This window comes from Rattus rattus, chromosome 11, assembly GCF_011064425.1.
Source record: "Rattus rattus isolate New Zealand chromosome 11, Rrattus_CSIRO_v1, whole genome shotgun sequence".
Classification (NCBI taxonomy): Eukaryota; Metazoa; Chordata; class Mammalia; order Rodentia; family Muridae; genus Rattus; species Rattus rattus.
In genome coordinates, this window is record NC_046164.1 from 33,613,605 (window position 1) to 33,627,502 (window position 13,898).

The 13,898-nt window shown below is 45.2% G+C and overlaps 2 protein-coding genes across 6 annotated transcripts in view; one reads left to right on the forward strand and one right to left on the reverse strand.

Annotated features, from left to right (window-relative positions):
• The window catches only part of Cracd (capping protein inhibiting regulator of actin dynamics), a 28,400-nt gene extending 17,865 nt beyond the window's left edge, over positions 1-10,535 (forward strand). For all 5 annotated transcript variants that reach the window (XM_032915881.1, XM_032915884.1, XM_032915886.1 and 2 more), the window contains 3 exons: positions 4,863-5,053; positions 6,054-6,216; positions 7,564-10,535. In XM_032915881.1, the coding sequence (XP_032771772.1) occupies positions 4,863-5,053; positions 6,054-6,216; positions 7,564-7,724 (515 nt within the window). In that variant the 3' untranslated portion in view covers positions 7,725-10,535. The remainder of the gene's footprint in view (positions 1-4,862; positions 5,054-6,053; positions 6,217-7,563) is intronic.
• A 2,293-nt stretch (positions 10,536-12,828) lies between these two features.
• The window catches only part of Aasdh (aminoadipate-semialdehyde dehydrogenase), a 32,571-nt gene continuing 31,501 nt past the window's right edge, over positions 12,829-13,898 (reverse strand). The window contains exon 16 of the mRNA XM_032916280.1: positions 12,829-13,311. Within this exon, the coding sequence (XP_032772171.1) occupies positions 12,904-13,311 (408 nt within the window). The 3' untranslated portion in view covers positions 12,829-12,903. The remainder of the gene's footprint in view (positions 13,312-13,898) is intronic.

Genomic DNA, 13,898 nt, shown 5'->3' on the forward strand with positions numbered 1-13,898 from the left:
GCACATGTGTGCACACACACATGCTCATGTATGCACCTGTGTTATGGAGTACCTATAACATGTTAACCCTCAACAGGGTTCCAGGAATCCAGAGAGGACTTACTGGAGGCAGACAGCTAACACAGAGTTACAGAGCAACCAGATAAGAAAACAATAATAAAGTCAGTAGGGGGGGCTGAAGAAATGACTCTGTGGTTAAGAGCACTTGTTGCTTCTACAGAGGACCATGGTTTGATTCCCAGCATGGTACCTCACTCCTCTTCATAACTACAGTTCCAGGGGATCCATTACCCTCTTCTGGCCTTCCTGAACAACACACACACACACACACACACACACACACACACACACACACACACGCACTGCCAGGGGAGCAGGGAAGCGGGGTTTCAGTTAAATGAGGCCTCAGACCTTAGGGTTGAATCCAGCTGCAGAAACAGCTGTAAGTGAAGGACCACGGAGCCATGGAAAGGCTTTGGTATCTTTATGGGATACAGGTGAGCAGACTGGATCCTTCTTCCATGTAGTCTGTTCTATAAATCCCCAGGCTTAGTCTTTCTAAGATGATTTTTAAAAATGCCTATATCTTCCCAGTCTACTGGTGATCAGGTTCCTTTTGCTTTTAGGAAAAAGTGTATCAGTCTGCTTCATGGGTTAGTGCCAGACTAGGGAGGTCTAAATGCACGAGGTGCAGAACCGTCTTGCCTCTGCATTTGCACTCAAAATGGGGCCCAAAATGGAGGCACAGAGGGCAAGCCTCAGATTGAGAGCTACTGTTTACAAAGTATGGAGTAACTTAGGTATGGCATATCAGGTCTCAACAAGTCCTTTCCATCTTTACCTTTACCTCTTAGTAGTTTGTTGTTCTCATCTGATCAGCCAGTCAGCCATGCATTTGTAAGGATGGCCTCCAGCAGCCCAATATCTCTGTCTTTAGTTCTGACGAAGCGTGCCGCTCTGGCTGTGGCAGGCCGGCACTCCAGGTGAATCCAGGTACCTTTCTCTTTAGCACCTTTCTTTTCTGCCTGGTTTTCCTTCATCCATTTCAGGGAGCCATCTCTAGTCTTGGGATGCTTAGTACACTCAACATGCAGATTAATTCTCTTGACAAGAACCTTGCCCTTGCCAGGAGCTGGTGGTACACACCTTTGAACCCAGCACTCAGTAGGCAGAGACAGGTGGATCTCTGAGTTTGAGGCAGCCAGGGTTTCACAGAGAAACCATGCCTTGAAAAAAGAAACAAAATATCTTGCCCTTAATTTTCTTGTTTGCACCAGTGCCAACAGCATACATAGTAATAGTAGTTTTGCTACGGTGACATTTATGAGGCCTGCCTTTTTAACAGTATCTGTCCCTTTAATGTCTACTGTATCACCCATCTTATAGATGTGGCCAGAGGAGCAACTACATGTTTTCTAACAGGCCCAGAGAACATAGATAGGGTGCTTCTCTTTTCCCTTGTTTGCCATTTTGGGGAACTACTGAAAGATGGCGGCACATCCCCAAAGGGCAGTCTTCTCTAAATGACCCATCTGCTTTTCCTAGGTGGGCGTGAGATGTTAATAGTAGCCTGTGCGTTCTTGCCTGTAGTGACTGCTGCTTGCTGTGTGAGCTCGTTTTTTGTTTGGGCGCTAGCCTTTGTGCCCTTAGCTCTTGTGTCTGCAAAGTCCCTTTCAACCTGAGGTGCTCTGCCAGCCTCCATTCTCCCGCATGAAGGAAAGCTCGTGTCTCTTGGAGATGCCCTTTTGATTCTTGCAATTTTTCTCTCCACCCCTGTCTTCTTTCCTGGTGTTCAGATTTCGAATCGTCAGACTCCGAATTAAATAGGCTGGGCATAGCACCCAGGACCCCCAAAACCATGGTCTTAGCATAGAGAATTATTTGCCCCAGAGGGACAGAGGGCAGGGAATAAGAGAGAAGGACAAGAGAGGCGGGGGTGTGGAGGGGGGAGCAAGGGAGAGGGGGCAGGGATATTTGTCCCAGAAGACAAAGGACTGCCTCTGGATAGAGAGGAGGCAGGTATGGAACATAGAATGTTTATATAAATGGCAATTTATAAAGGTAGAGGGGAAGACCCGTGTCAGGATGAGGTGTTTAATTTTAATTGGATATGTTAATGAGGTGAGCCAAAGGGGCCTTTTAATTGCTCAACTTCAATGCTGGACCTTGGTAGTCAGCCTCAGGAGGAAGAAGCGGCCAAATGAGGGAATGGACCTTGGTGACCAGCTTTAGGATGTAATCTAACAGCAGAGCAAAGGGAAGCGAGGGAGAAGGGCAAGGCCCGCTAGAGCCATGGCCACACTCAAGCTGGGTCCCTTCAGCATATGCCATTGATCCTAGTACTCGGGAAGTAGAGGGAGACAGTCTCTGTGAGTTGGAGGTGAGCTTGGTCTACACAGCCATTTTCAGGCCAGCATCCGTGGCTCGGCGGTTAAGAACTCAATAGTGCCCTTACAGGAACCAGAGTTCAGTTACAAGCACCCAGCTAGTGAATTCCTGCCTCAGGCAAAGAAAAGAAAGAAGCTAGCGCGAAAGCAAGGACTACTTGGTTTAGTTGCCGCCTCTCTTCAGTGGAGTTTTGCTAGGCCAGGGCTGACCTAACGTCTTTGAACACCCTATCAGATTAAAAATCGTTAAGCATGGACTGCAACAGTTTATTGATGATATACATGTAGTACCATCATTAGCTAAAACCTCTAGGATATTGTCCAGGAGGGACGGTGCGTGTCTGCCTTGCAAATCATGTTGTCACTTTTTATTTTTTGGTTAATTTCTTGTCAGATCTGATTTCTTTCCAATGAACCTGTTGCCCCTGCTGGGTTTTGATGCTTCATTATTAATAGTAAACTAACTTTTTATATCACTTACTTCTCATCTAAAGAGTCATGTAGTTTAAAGGAACTAGGCTCTTCCAAATATTTACCTCGTTACAGAATCTCTCCATGTGCTGAAAGTGAGAGTAAACCACCATCCCTTTCATCCCTGTACAAGCCTCCCGTGCACAGTCCTCACGATTCTTAACTCAAGCTAGGCATGGCGGTGGGCATTCACCTTTAATCCCAGCACTTGGAGACAGGCAGGCATCTGTGTGTGGGCTCAAGGCTCACCTTGTCTACACAGTTTCAGAAGAGGCAGTGCAATATAGTGAGGCCCTGTCTCAAGACAAACCACCAAACAAAAAGGTTTCTGAACCTGAGATACACACCTCCTTTGGTGATGTAGGCTCAGAAGGTGTCTGTGTCAGCCTGGGTAGCCATCATTTATAGACTCAAATGGAGATGAGTGGGGGCTGGAGAGATGGCTCAGTGGTTAGGATCTCAGTGTTCTCTGATTCACACCAGTTCATAACTACTTATAATTCCAGTTCCAGGAGAATCCAAGGCCTCTGTCCTATGTGGGCACCTGTACTCATGTGTGTATGCACACACACATAGATACACACACACATAGATACACACACACATAGATACATACACATAGATACACACACACACAGATACATACACATAGATACACACACATAGATACACAAACACACATAGATACACAAACATACATAGATACACACACAGATACACACACACACACACACACACACACACACACACACACACACACACACACACACACACTTTTGAAATGCTCCCAATCTCATCACCCCGATGAAATGTCTTACACATTCTCTGAGGCATTCAGCCAGTCTGAAGACGGGTGACTCATAAAGGAGTCTGTCTTCTAGAGCCGAGCAAGGACAGTGGTGTATCCAGACACTGTCTAGTCTTCAGTAGCGCCCTCAGCTTTTCCGTGGCTTTGTGGTGCCTGACCAGCTATTTCATGGTCCAGTCCCTAGTAGGTGGCAGCTTTGGAAGATGTGACTTGGTGATTATTTTTTTCACAAGCCTTGGGAGAGTCCTTGACTGAGGCTCAAACAGAAATCGGATTGTAATGTCCTGTTTTGTCTGTGAGCCACTTACTCTTTAAAATCCAGTCCAGGGTTCCTCATTCGAGCAATAGGTCGTACATCCCTCTTAGAGAAATACGTATATCTCAGTGGCGTCCCTTGGGCATCTTAGAGATATATGATCCCTAACCCCAGATTACGCAAAGTACAGTTCTCAGGAAATACAAACTTCTTTGTTTTCCCTTTAAAAACAATTTTGTCTTAATTTTCAGTTTAGGAGGCAAATGGCAAGAAAGATACCATGGAGAGTGAATTACCCATCACAGTGTAGGAATATTGGTCAGGTCTTTGGCATGGATGGCTTTGCCACCTTTGATGCCTTGCATAGAAATGGCAGGATTCTGTCTGTCTGTTTTACAGATAACGGCAATGCACCTTCTCTGTGATCTAGAAATCTAATAGAGATGTTTCAGATACTGGGCTCCCTTTGGAGTGGACTCTGCTGTTCATGGCTGGATCTGATCCCTGCATCCTGCTTCTAAGGGAACCTCTCTCATAATCTGGGGTCCCCTCTCCTCCTCCTCCTCCTCCTCCTCCTCCTCCTCTTCTTCCTCTTCCTCCTCCTCCTCCTCTTCTTCCTCCTCCTCCTCTGGAGTTGCCATTGATAAACACAAACCTCACCAAGGCAGTGAACAGCATACGTCTGGGCCTCCTTTAAACAAGAGTTTTCAATCACACTGAGATTTTATTTTATTTTATTTTATTTTATTTTATTTTATTTTATTTTGTAAAGTAGTTCCACTTTTAGGGAAGAAAAATACCTGTTTTCCTGTTACTCAAAGATGTCCCTTCTCCCTCGGTGGGGTCCCTTTGGCCTGTGTACCCATACCACGGGCTTTACGAGATGAGATGAGGTAAGCAGTCTGTTCCTCTCAGCAAACGCCATCTTCTTCCTTCACAGAGAAGCCCATGCTTCAGAGCAGGCACTCCCTCGATGGCTCCAAGTTGACAGAGAAAGCTGAAACTGCTCAGCCACTGTGGATAACATTGGCACTACAAAAGCAGAAGGGATTTCGTGAGCAGCAAGCAACTCGGGAGGAGAGGAAGCAAGCCCGGGAGGCGAAGCAAGCAGAAAAGCTCTCCAAAGAAACCGTGCGTAGCTCACTGTGCTTTGGGTGTTGCTGTCCTAAGCTCGTCTCTCTTCCAAGTCACTGGATTGGCTTTTAAGATTTAACTGGAGGTGCTGTTGACCAAGGGCAGGGAAGGGAATACATTGACAAACTTCGAATCAGGGCAAGCATGTTTTCAGGATAAAACAATTTGGTTTTACTATACTTCTAGATGAACCTGATTTGGCAGAACCTAAGATGTGTTTACGGCAACAGCCCACACACAGTGGTTTCAGTAGTGCCCCTCTACTCCGTCTGAGGTTGCACTTTTTAATGGTTTGAATAACTGAAGGTCAGTCACGATCCAGAAATATTAGGTGGGAACTCCCACAAATAGCACTTCACAAACATGAATTTGGTGTGATGAAACCATGTCCTGCTCCATCGGGCACGAAGAGACTTTGTCCAAAGTATCTTAACTGTACGTGCCAACTACCGGGTAGTCACCTGATGTCCGTTTGGGTTGTCCCAGCCACCGTCACAGGGTCCCAGAGTTTGTGTCCATCCTATTTTACTTAAGAATGGCCCCAAGGTGTGACAGTAATGATACTGGAGATTAAGACACGCAAGGAAGCTATACGTTACTTCCCCAGGTGAAAGCTCTCAAGAATAAAGCCATCATAAGCCGAAGTGATACAAACCTAATATAAGAAACAAGGCAGAACGAACAGGGCTTACGTCTATCCTTGGTTTCCGACATCCCACAAGGATCTTAGACTACATCCATCTTGGAGAAGGGAGGTGGTTACATACGGGAGATATGGAAGTGACTTTGCGCGCTGTGCACAGTCTATCACGAGCCTTGCTCTGTGACTTAGCTTGTAAAGTGAGCTCTCCCTCCTTGGTACACAACACTGAGCTCTCACTGGAGGCCTGTCTTGAATGCACTGCTCACAGTGAAGCCCAGTGCCTCGCTGGGGTGCAGAGGTTAGGGGTCAGGGGTCATGCACTGAAACATGCTTTACCTGTCATTCCCAACGCAGGCCAGTGTCAGCCAACAGCCCGGAAGCAGTCAGGTGAGCAAAGCTGGGTCGGTGCACAAGCCTGCTGCTCCGTCTGAAGAGAAGAAGCCAGAAACGGCGGTGTCCAAGCTCCAGCGCAGAGAGCAGCTGAAAAAGTCCAACACTCTCCCCACGTCTGTGACAGGTAGGTCGGTCCTTCCCCGCTTGCCCGTACTTGGTTTTCCCAGACAGCACCTTTATTTCCTACCAAGTTGTGACTGCCACAGCATCTCAGGCATCACAGGGTGCAGGCTCGCTCCAGACCTGGGCATAAACTCCGATGCCGATGCAAATGCCAGACTTCCCCAGCTCTCAGTGGAGAGACAGTAAGACGCCTTAACAGTCAGCTCCTTACGGGGGGCTACAGACACCTCTGCTCTGTAGCCTTCTTTATGGTGTAAAGACTTCCACTGTGGCTAAGTTACTAATGACACCAACTGGCTGGCTGGGTGACTGAACATTTAACAGGACAATATAAGTTATCACTGGCACCTCACTGGCCATCATCCGGTGTATCTATCATCTATTTATTATCTATCATCTATCCATCATACATACATACATACATACATACATACATACATACATACATACATACATACATACATAGCTACAGCAAGGAAAAGCATATGCCAGGATGTTTAAACAAAGGAAGAGATGAGTATAATAGGATTGGGCAAGGCGAGGTATAATGTTTAGGTAAAACTGAGGCAGAACAAGCCTGGGTTTGGAAGCAGACCCCAGGCCCGTTTCATCTGAAATAATGTGTTTGTCTTCGCATTCAATCAGTATTCCCTGAGTTCCAAAAGAATGCAGGCCACTTCCCTGGGCGCTAAAGTTGTGAGCTCTCCAAAATTCTTACAGAGAACCTCCTCATAGAAGCCTAAGATCTCAAGTAGAGAAAGCAGGATAGTCAGATGTGATAGCCTGCAACTCAACCCTTGGGAGGCCACCGAGTCAGGAGGATTGCTATGAATTTGAGGCCCTCCTGGGGGCCTGTGTGAGATGTCTCACAGAGGTGACAGGGGACATAGGAATTACTAGACAAGACGACAAGTCATCTTAGGGCTCAGCTGGAGGTGGGGGATGGGTTCAGGGACATAGCAGTTCCGAGGCATGCTCTGTCATTTGTGGCTTGAATTTCATGCCTCCAATGTCAGAATCTTGTTCTGGAGAGCGAACTGGGGAGGTGTCTGCTAATGGGTACCTTTCAGAGAAGTGTGAGAAACCTGTTTCGTAACACAGTGACCACAGCTATCAACCTACTGAATTCTTAAAATGCTACGTAGCTTTTCAAATGTTCTTACATAACTTTGTGAATAATAGCTAGATTTGGCTATTCTGGAGTGTGTGTGTATGTGTGTGTGTGTGTGTGTGTGTGCGCGTGTGTGCGTGTGTGTAGACAGATTTCATGTACAGTAGTATATATAATTATTAATTAAAATTTGTTTTTACATGGCTCTTGCTTCTCTTTTCCTTTGAAACAATGCAGTGGAGATCTCAGACTCTGCGCCCTCAGCACCGCTGGTAAAAGAGGTCACCAAGAGGTTCTCCACCCCAGATGCTGCCCCCGTGTCCACAGAACCTGCCTGGCTGGCTTTGGCCAAAAGAAAAGCAAAGGCCTGGAGCGACTGCCCACAAATTATTAAGTAAACAGTGACTCTTATCCATCCTGTGGCCAGTTGTTGGCTCTTCTCTTGCCCTTTTTATTTATTTATTTTTTATATGAGGTAACGAAACCAGGCTAGGGAAAAGAAGCATGTTTTTATAGGCTCTAAAATAATGTTTAGAAACGGAACTGGTGGTGTTCATTGTAAAGAGTGTATTTGCACAACCCTGGGTCCTGGTGCCTTGAGCTCCCCCTGGTTCTCAAGAGACAGCTTTGTCTGAGGGACCATGTGAAGCAAAATCTGCAAGTGAGAGTTCCTCAGGAGAGCCGCCATGCCCTCCCATGGCCTTCACATATGCACACCCATGCACCATTTCAGGACATGTCCTTTTGCCAATCTTTGTAAGTTGTTTTGATTCTCTTCTGTCTAAAACATTGGCCCTACTATGTTTGCATATGTCACAGTGACAGTCTCACATATACATAAAACATGGTGTTACTCTCCTGAATGCAGTAACGGGAAAATGAGGAAAAAGCTGGCTCCCAACTCTGTGCCTATGTCTGGTTTTCATGAATTCTCCCCGCCCTAAAAACCCACTCCCGCTCCTCCTACACTCCATCCCCTTTTAAAGACACATGGACCGTTTGGCCTCTCTGGCTCCTATGGAACATTTGTATTTAACCTGGTGATAAAAAGGAAATTCTGTGTCAGACTTGTCTCTGGGAATCTCTACATAGTGCAGTGACTCATCTGCAGCCTGGGCTGCATCCCCAGACTCTGGGAGCAGAGGGCTTAGAATATACAGTTTAGGGGAAACTCTTCAGATGAACTCTGTTATAATCCAAAGGTCAAGAACCTTGGGTTAGACTGGTATAATGGAGCTTTTCACACTGTGAAGAGAAGGATGCGAAAGTGAGAACAAGGAAATAAAAAACGTCACCCACACCAGCCACGTATGTATGATAGTTTAGGTTACCGGCGTTCCATGACTCCGAAGTTTTCCCTTGGCCTGTAGGGAAAATGAACAAGCCAAGATGTGTAACCTATCTGTACTAAGGACTTCCAGCAGAGAATTTCTTTTTCCTTTTTCTTTACTGTACTTGAATAATTCAGAGTCGAATGTTCCAAAGCATTTACAATTTAGAGCATTCACCTTGATACCTTTAAAAAAAAAAGCATCTCAGAGTTTTACGTGGCCTTGTTATCATACACATGTGCATACAAAGAAGGGACTTGGCAGTTTCAAAGCCACATGTATTTATTTCTCTAGATTTGCTTTGCGTGACACTAGATGTACCAGCAAACGCCCACGTGCTGCTGGCGCTAGCTTTGTATTTCATGCTGCTGGCATTTTTTCCTTCTTGTAGATTCTTACTCTAAAACGTAGGTGCGGATTCTTTGCCCAGTGCGGGGAGGGGACTTACTCCCTTCCTCCTCCCACACTAACATGTCTTAGAGCATCCATTACAACTTCTCCTTTGTGCTGCCGTTCCGTCTGCCCTACAGGATGGCAGGGAAGCTGTTTGCCATATAAGAAACCATTTTCTCCCTAGAAACAATAGCTCGGCTTCATGAAGCAGCTGGCATGTGCGGTCAAGTGGAGAGCTGTACTATTGAAGTTGGATTTAGTATTACATGTACTGGACCTTCCTTCAGACTGTTAAGAATCAATGTGACTCTTTTTTTTACTGTTTATTGTAAACAACTAATATACACTGCACGTTTCCCACACAGGTGTTCATTCCTAAACTTCCTGCATAGACAATTGTTAGTTTAACGATTTCCTCACTGATATAACACTTTTGAGTGGGAATCTTTCCACGTAAAGCCCTAGAATGATAGTGCTACAGTGATTCTTCCAAATTAACTTCTTCTTCCTTCCTGCCTGCCAGCTTTGGCCAGTACCACAGTCATAGCAGGAAACGGGTACAGAAATAAGATGATTAAGACATAATCGGGCTGGCGTGGTGGTGCATTGCCTTTGATCCAAGCATTTTGGAGGGCAGAAGCCAAGTGGCTCTCTGTGTTCAAGGGCAGTTGTTGTACACAGTGAGCTCCAGGCCAGCCAAGGCTATGCAATGGAGACCCTGTCTTAAAACAAGGAAAGAAAGAGTAGTGGATGCATTCAGACTGACTCAGCCACGAGCCCCACACGCAGCACAAGAAACAGCCTAGTTAAAAATGCCCCACTAATGTCCTGGAAAGAAGAATCTCCTGAGGAAAAGGCAGTCATCATACTTGCTAAAGAGTACATGTTTAACATTTCATTAAAATCACTCCAAGCCTGCACTAAATACCAATCAAGTGTTATTCTGCTCATTTCTGGGTTGCGCTTTTCTGAGCAACAAACTACGGGGAAATTCTGTGAAAACAAACAATTCAAGACTTTTCCTTTTTTAAAAAAATGAATGACTGCTGTATTAAATATATGAATATATAAGCTTTTTTTTAATTTAAACACACTTCTGGCAAGGTTATAGATGATTAACCTCTGTTCATAGACTTATATATGGAAGTAGAGTTTTTTGTTTACTTTGAAAATGTTTCAAGTGCAATTGTTTCTTATAAAACATGGTTGATTACCATTAAATTCTCATGGTAGCTGGTTATCTGCAAATATATAGAATGTATTCCCCGTCTCCTCTTGTGATGTTTAGTGTGCTTATTTTAAAGCAGCAACATTAGCTACAAGTGTCTTGCAATATTTTTACCAACAATAAAATTAAGTAGATACTTAATAAAAATTCCTTAGTGTGATTTTAATATTATTTTGAGATTTTGGTTGAGTACCGCTTGAAATATAAAAAGGCCCATTATTTAAGGGATAAGACCTTTCAATAAAATACTGACAAGATCTTTGGCGCTGATGGAATGTCCTTTCTAAACTGAAGTTCTGACTGATTTCAGTGGCCATCTATGAGGAATCTCGGATTTACGGAGTCCTGGATGAACGAGAAAGCTTCTAGTTGTTTTTACTGCTACTATATTTTTCCCAAAATCCCCAGCAGAAGATTATATCAATAAGGATGGCAAATGTTTATATCAATTCCAAATCGGAAGCTAGTGATCCGAGTCTTGGCTGAGATGATCTTGCAGTTCCTTACTACCCAACAGCAGCGTTAGTCTCAGCCCAGGGCTTGTGAGCAGTGCAGCTGAGGGCCAGCTACTCCAGGACGACACCTTGGCCCATCTGAGCTTGTGACCTTCAAGAATAACTTGGTGAAAGACTGAAGTCGGCGTGGGCTGCACAGAGGGACAATGAATGCCGGTATTACCACGTATCAAGTCGAACTGAGTGTGTGATTGACATAGGCACTTTTGCTTGTTCAGAAGTCATAAGGACCTAGTTCAGTGGTAGAGCGCTTGCCTAGCAGGAACAAAGCCCTGGGTTCAAGTCCCAACAGTGCACGTACTGGTTTACACACGCACACGCGCACACACACACACACACACACACACACACACACACACACACAAACACACCCCATCAAATATGGAACCTAAGCTGATAAATAGATCCTACCTTTAAAAACCTTTAGCTCAGTCTAGGGAGATGGTTCGTTAAGAGCTCTCGCTTCCTTCAGAGGACCCAGGCTTAGTTCGTAGCATCTACATGGTGCTCACTCCAGCTCCAGAGGATTCCACGCACTCTTCTGGTCTCTGGAGGGGAGGCACACGTGGTGCGCACTGATTACATACATACATACAGGCAAAACCCAAAAGATAAACATCTTTTTGAAATTTCAGAATAAATAGTAAATGGAGTATTCTGTTTATGACTCACAAAATACATTCTGAGTCTTTCTTTTCCACAGAGATCTTTAAACCCCTGAAACCCGCAAACCTTAATGTATTAGGGTCCTCTAAAGAAATATAACTGATCAGATGTATTTGTCTAGGTGGAGAGAGAGAGAAATGAAAGGTTATTTATTTACTTATTGCAAAATGTATAGCATAATACAATTTCTCTGGAGAAACAACTATAAAAGGAGAAACTCAGGAATCGGCCCATGAGGGAGGGTATGGAGACTGAGAGTGCCATGTGCCATTCGCACACTAGAGACCCAAAGAACCTATGGTATAGTTCAATTCAGATAAAGGCCAAAGGCCTCAAGACCAGGGAACCAATGGTGTAACCTGCAGAGAGGCAGGGAGATACAGTACCTGGTGCTAAGTCTCAGTCTAGGAACTCTGGAATCGAAGGGCATGAAAATATGGAAGCCCAGTTGAAAAAGACAATTTTCCTTCCCCTGCCTTCTATTCGGACACCCAGCAGGTGGGAGAACGCCCAGCCATACTGGCACACTGGTGAAGACAGATGGATCTCGGTTGGTGGCTTGACTTAAAATGCTAACCAGCTTATAAACGCCATCATAACCTCACCAAGGAATGGTGATCACTGTCTTGTTCACTTGTCTATGAGTGAACGTCACAGACTGACAGTTCTGTGTCAGTGAATGTCACAGCTCTCAGTTCTGAAATCCAAGGAGTTTGAGATCCATTGACCCATCTGAGGAGACCTGCAGAGCCCCAGCCACGGTGATGTGAGCATCACACAGCAGTGCAGAGCCCCTCCGCCCTGGCCTATCTCTTACAAAGCTCCACTCCCTCAGCAGCACCCCCACATCTGGCCTCAAACAACCTTAATCTTCTCTCAAAGGTACCACTCCAAGGACCACAGTGGGGTTGCTTCCTCAATACCACACAGTAGGGGTGTCTTGATGGGAGACACTCAAACCAGAGCAGTGTTCTTTTGATGAAGTAAAATGTGTCTATTGCACACGATTAACTGCCTGTCCTAATTAGGGCTAACCTTTGCTGTGAGGAAACTGCTTACCCTTCCACAGGACAGTCCATCCCTGAGGGAAGTCAGGACAGGAACTCAAGCAGGGCAGGAACCTGGAGGCAGGAGCTGATGCAGAGGCCATGGCTTAACCACACCTCAATCTTATGGAGACATTTTCTCAGTTGAGTTTCCTTCCTTTCAGAGAACTCTAGCTTATGTCAAGTTGACGGAAAAGTAGCCAGCACCCCATCACACAGAAGTGCTACTAACACATCAGGGGCTTTACCTTTATCCTAGAAGGTCCTGCCGCTTCCATAGGAAGTAGACATGGCTGCTCTCTATTGAAATAACCACAGACAAATTAACCAAAATAGAATCTTTAATATAAAACCATCCATAAGCTTTACAATGACATTCCGATCTCACTGATGTATACTTATAAGGACTGCACTTGGTTATTTTTATCACCACACGATAAATCCAGACAGTAAATATAATTATTTCTGCACCCAATAACAAGCATTGATTCCCAGAGCACGGGAGAAGAAAAGACTTCTCCGGGGAGTTCGTACACACTTCGCAGCTCTCCACTCTGAGACTCGAGGACCCACAGTTTCCCGTCGGTGGACGCCGCTGCCAACAGTGTGCCGCTGCCGCAGAGGTGGTTAGGGAAAGCAAAGGGCGTCGAGTACACCCTGGCTGTGGTCTCAAATTTCCACCGGAGGCGACCTTCCGTGCTACAGCAGTAGAGAAAGCAATCGTGGGAACCAAAAATTATGTCTTGTTCTGATGCAGAGATACACGGGGATGAAAAGATTGGTCCTCCAGCAGAAAAGCGCCAAACCTGTAGAGGGGAAGAGGACAACCATCCACTCTCCTGACCGCGACACCTAAGTCATAAGACGGGAGAGTGAGATGGAGGCACTGGGTAACTCATAACACAGAAATGGCACCCATCTCTGGGAAGTAGCATCCTCACACTAGACTGCTCCAGTGGGAAAAACCACGATAAGGCACACCAGAACATTACTACAATTAACCTTGGGCATACTTGAGAAATCCTGGTATGTTCAGAGACATATAAAGAAAAAACCTGCATTAGGTTTCAACGTATGTTATTAAAAACGATCTTGAACAGGGGGTGGAACTTGGTTCCAATTCCAGCTCTAGGAAAAAAAAAAAAACAGAAAAAACAAAAATACCCTAAAACCCCCATGTTTTACTCAAGTTTTCCAAGCAAAGCAGGAAGGAACTGCACTGGAAAGAGAATAACGATTTAAAGCTTTAACAAGAACCTTAGCATTGCCACTTGGCACACTCCTTTATACCAATACTCAAGACGCAAAGGCAGGTAGATCTCAGTTTTAGGCCAGCCTGGTCTACACAGTGAGTTTCAGGACAGTAAGACTTATTATCAAAAGAAATAAAAAG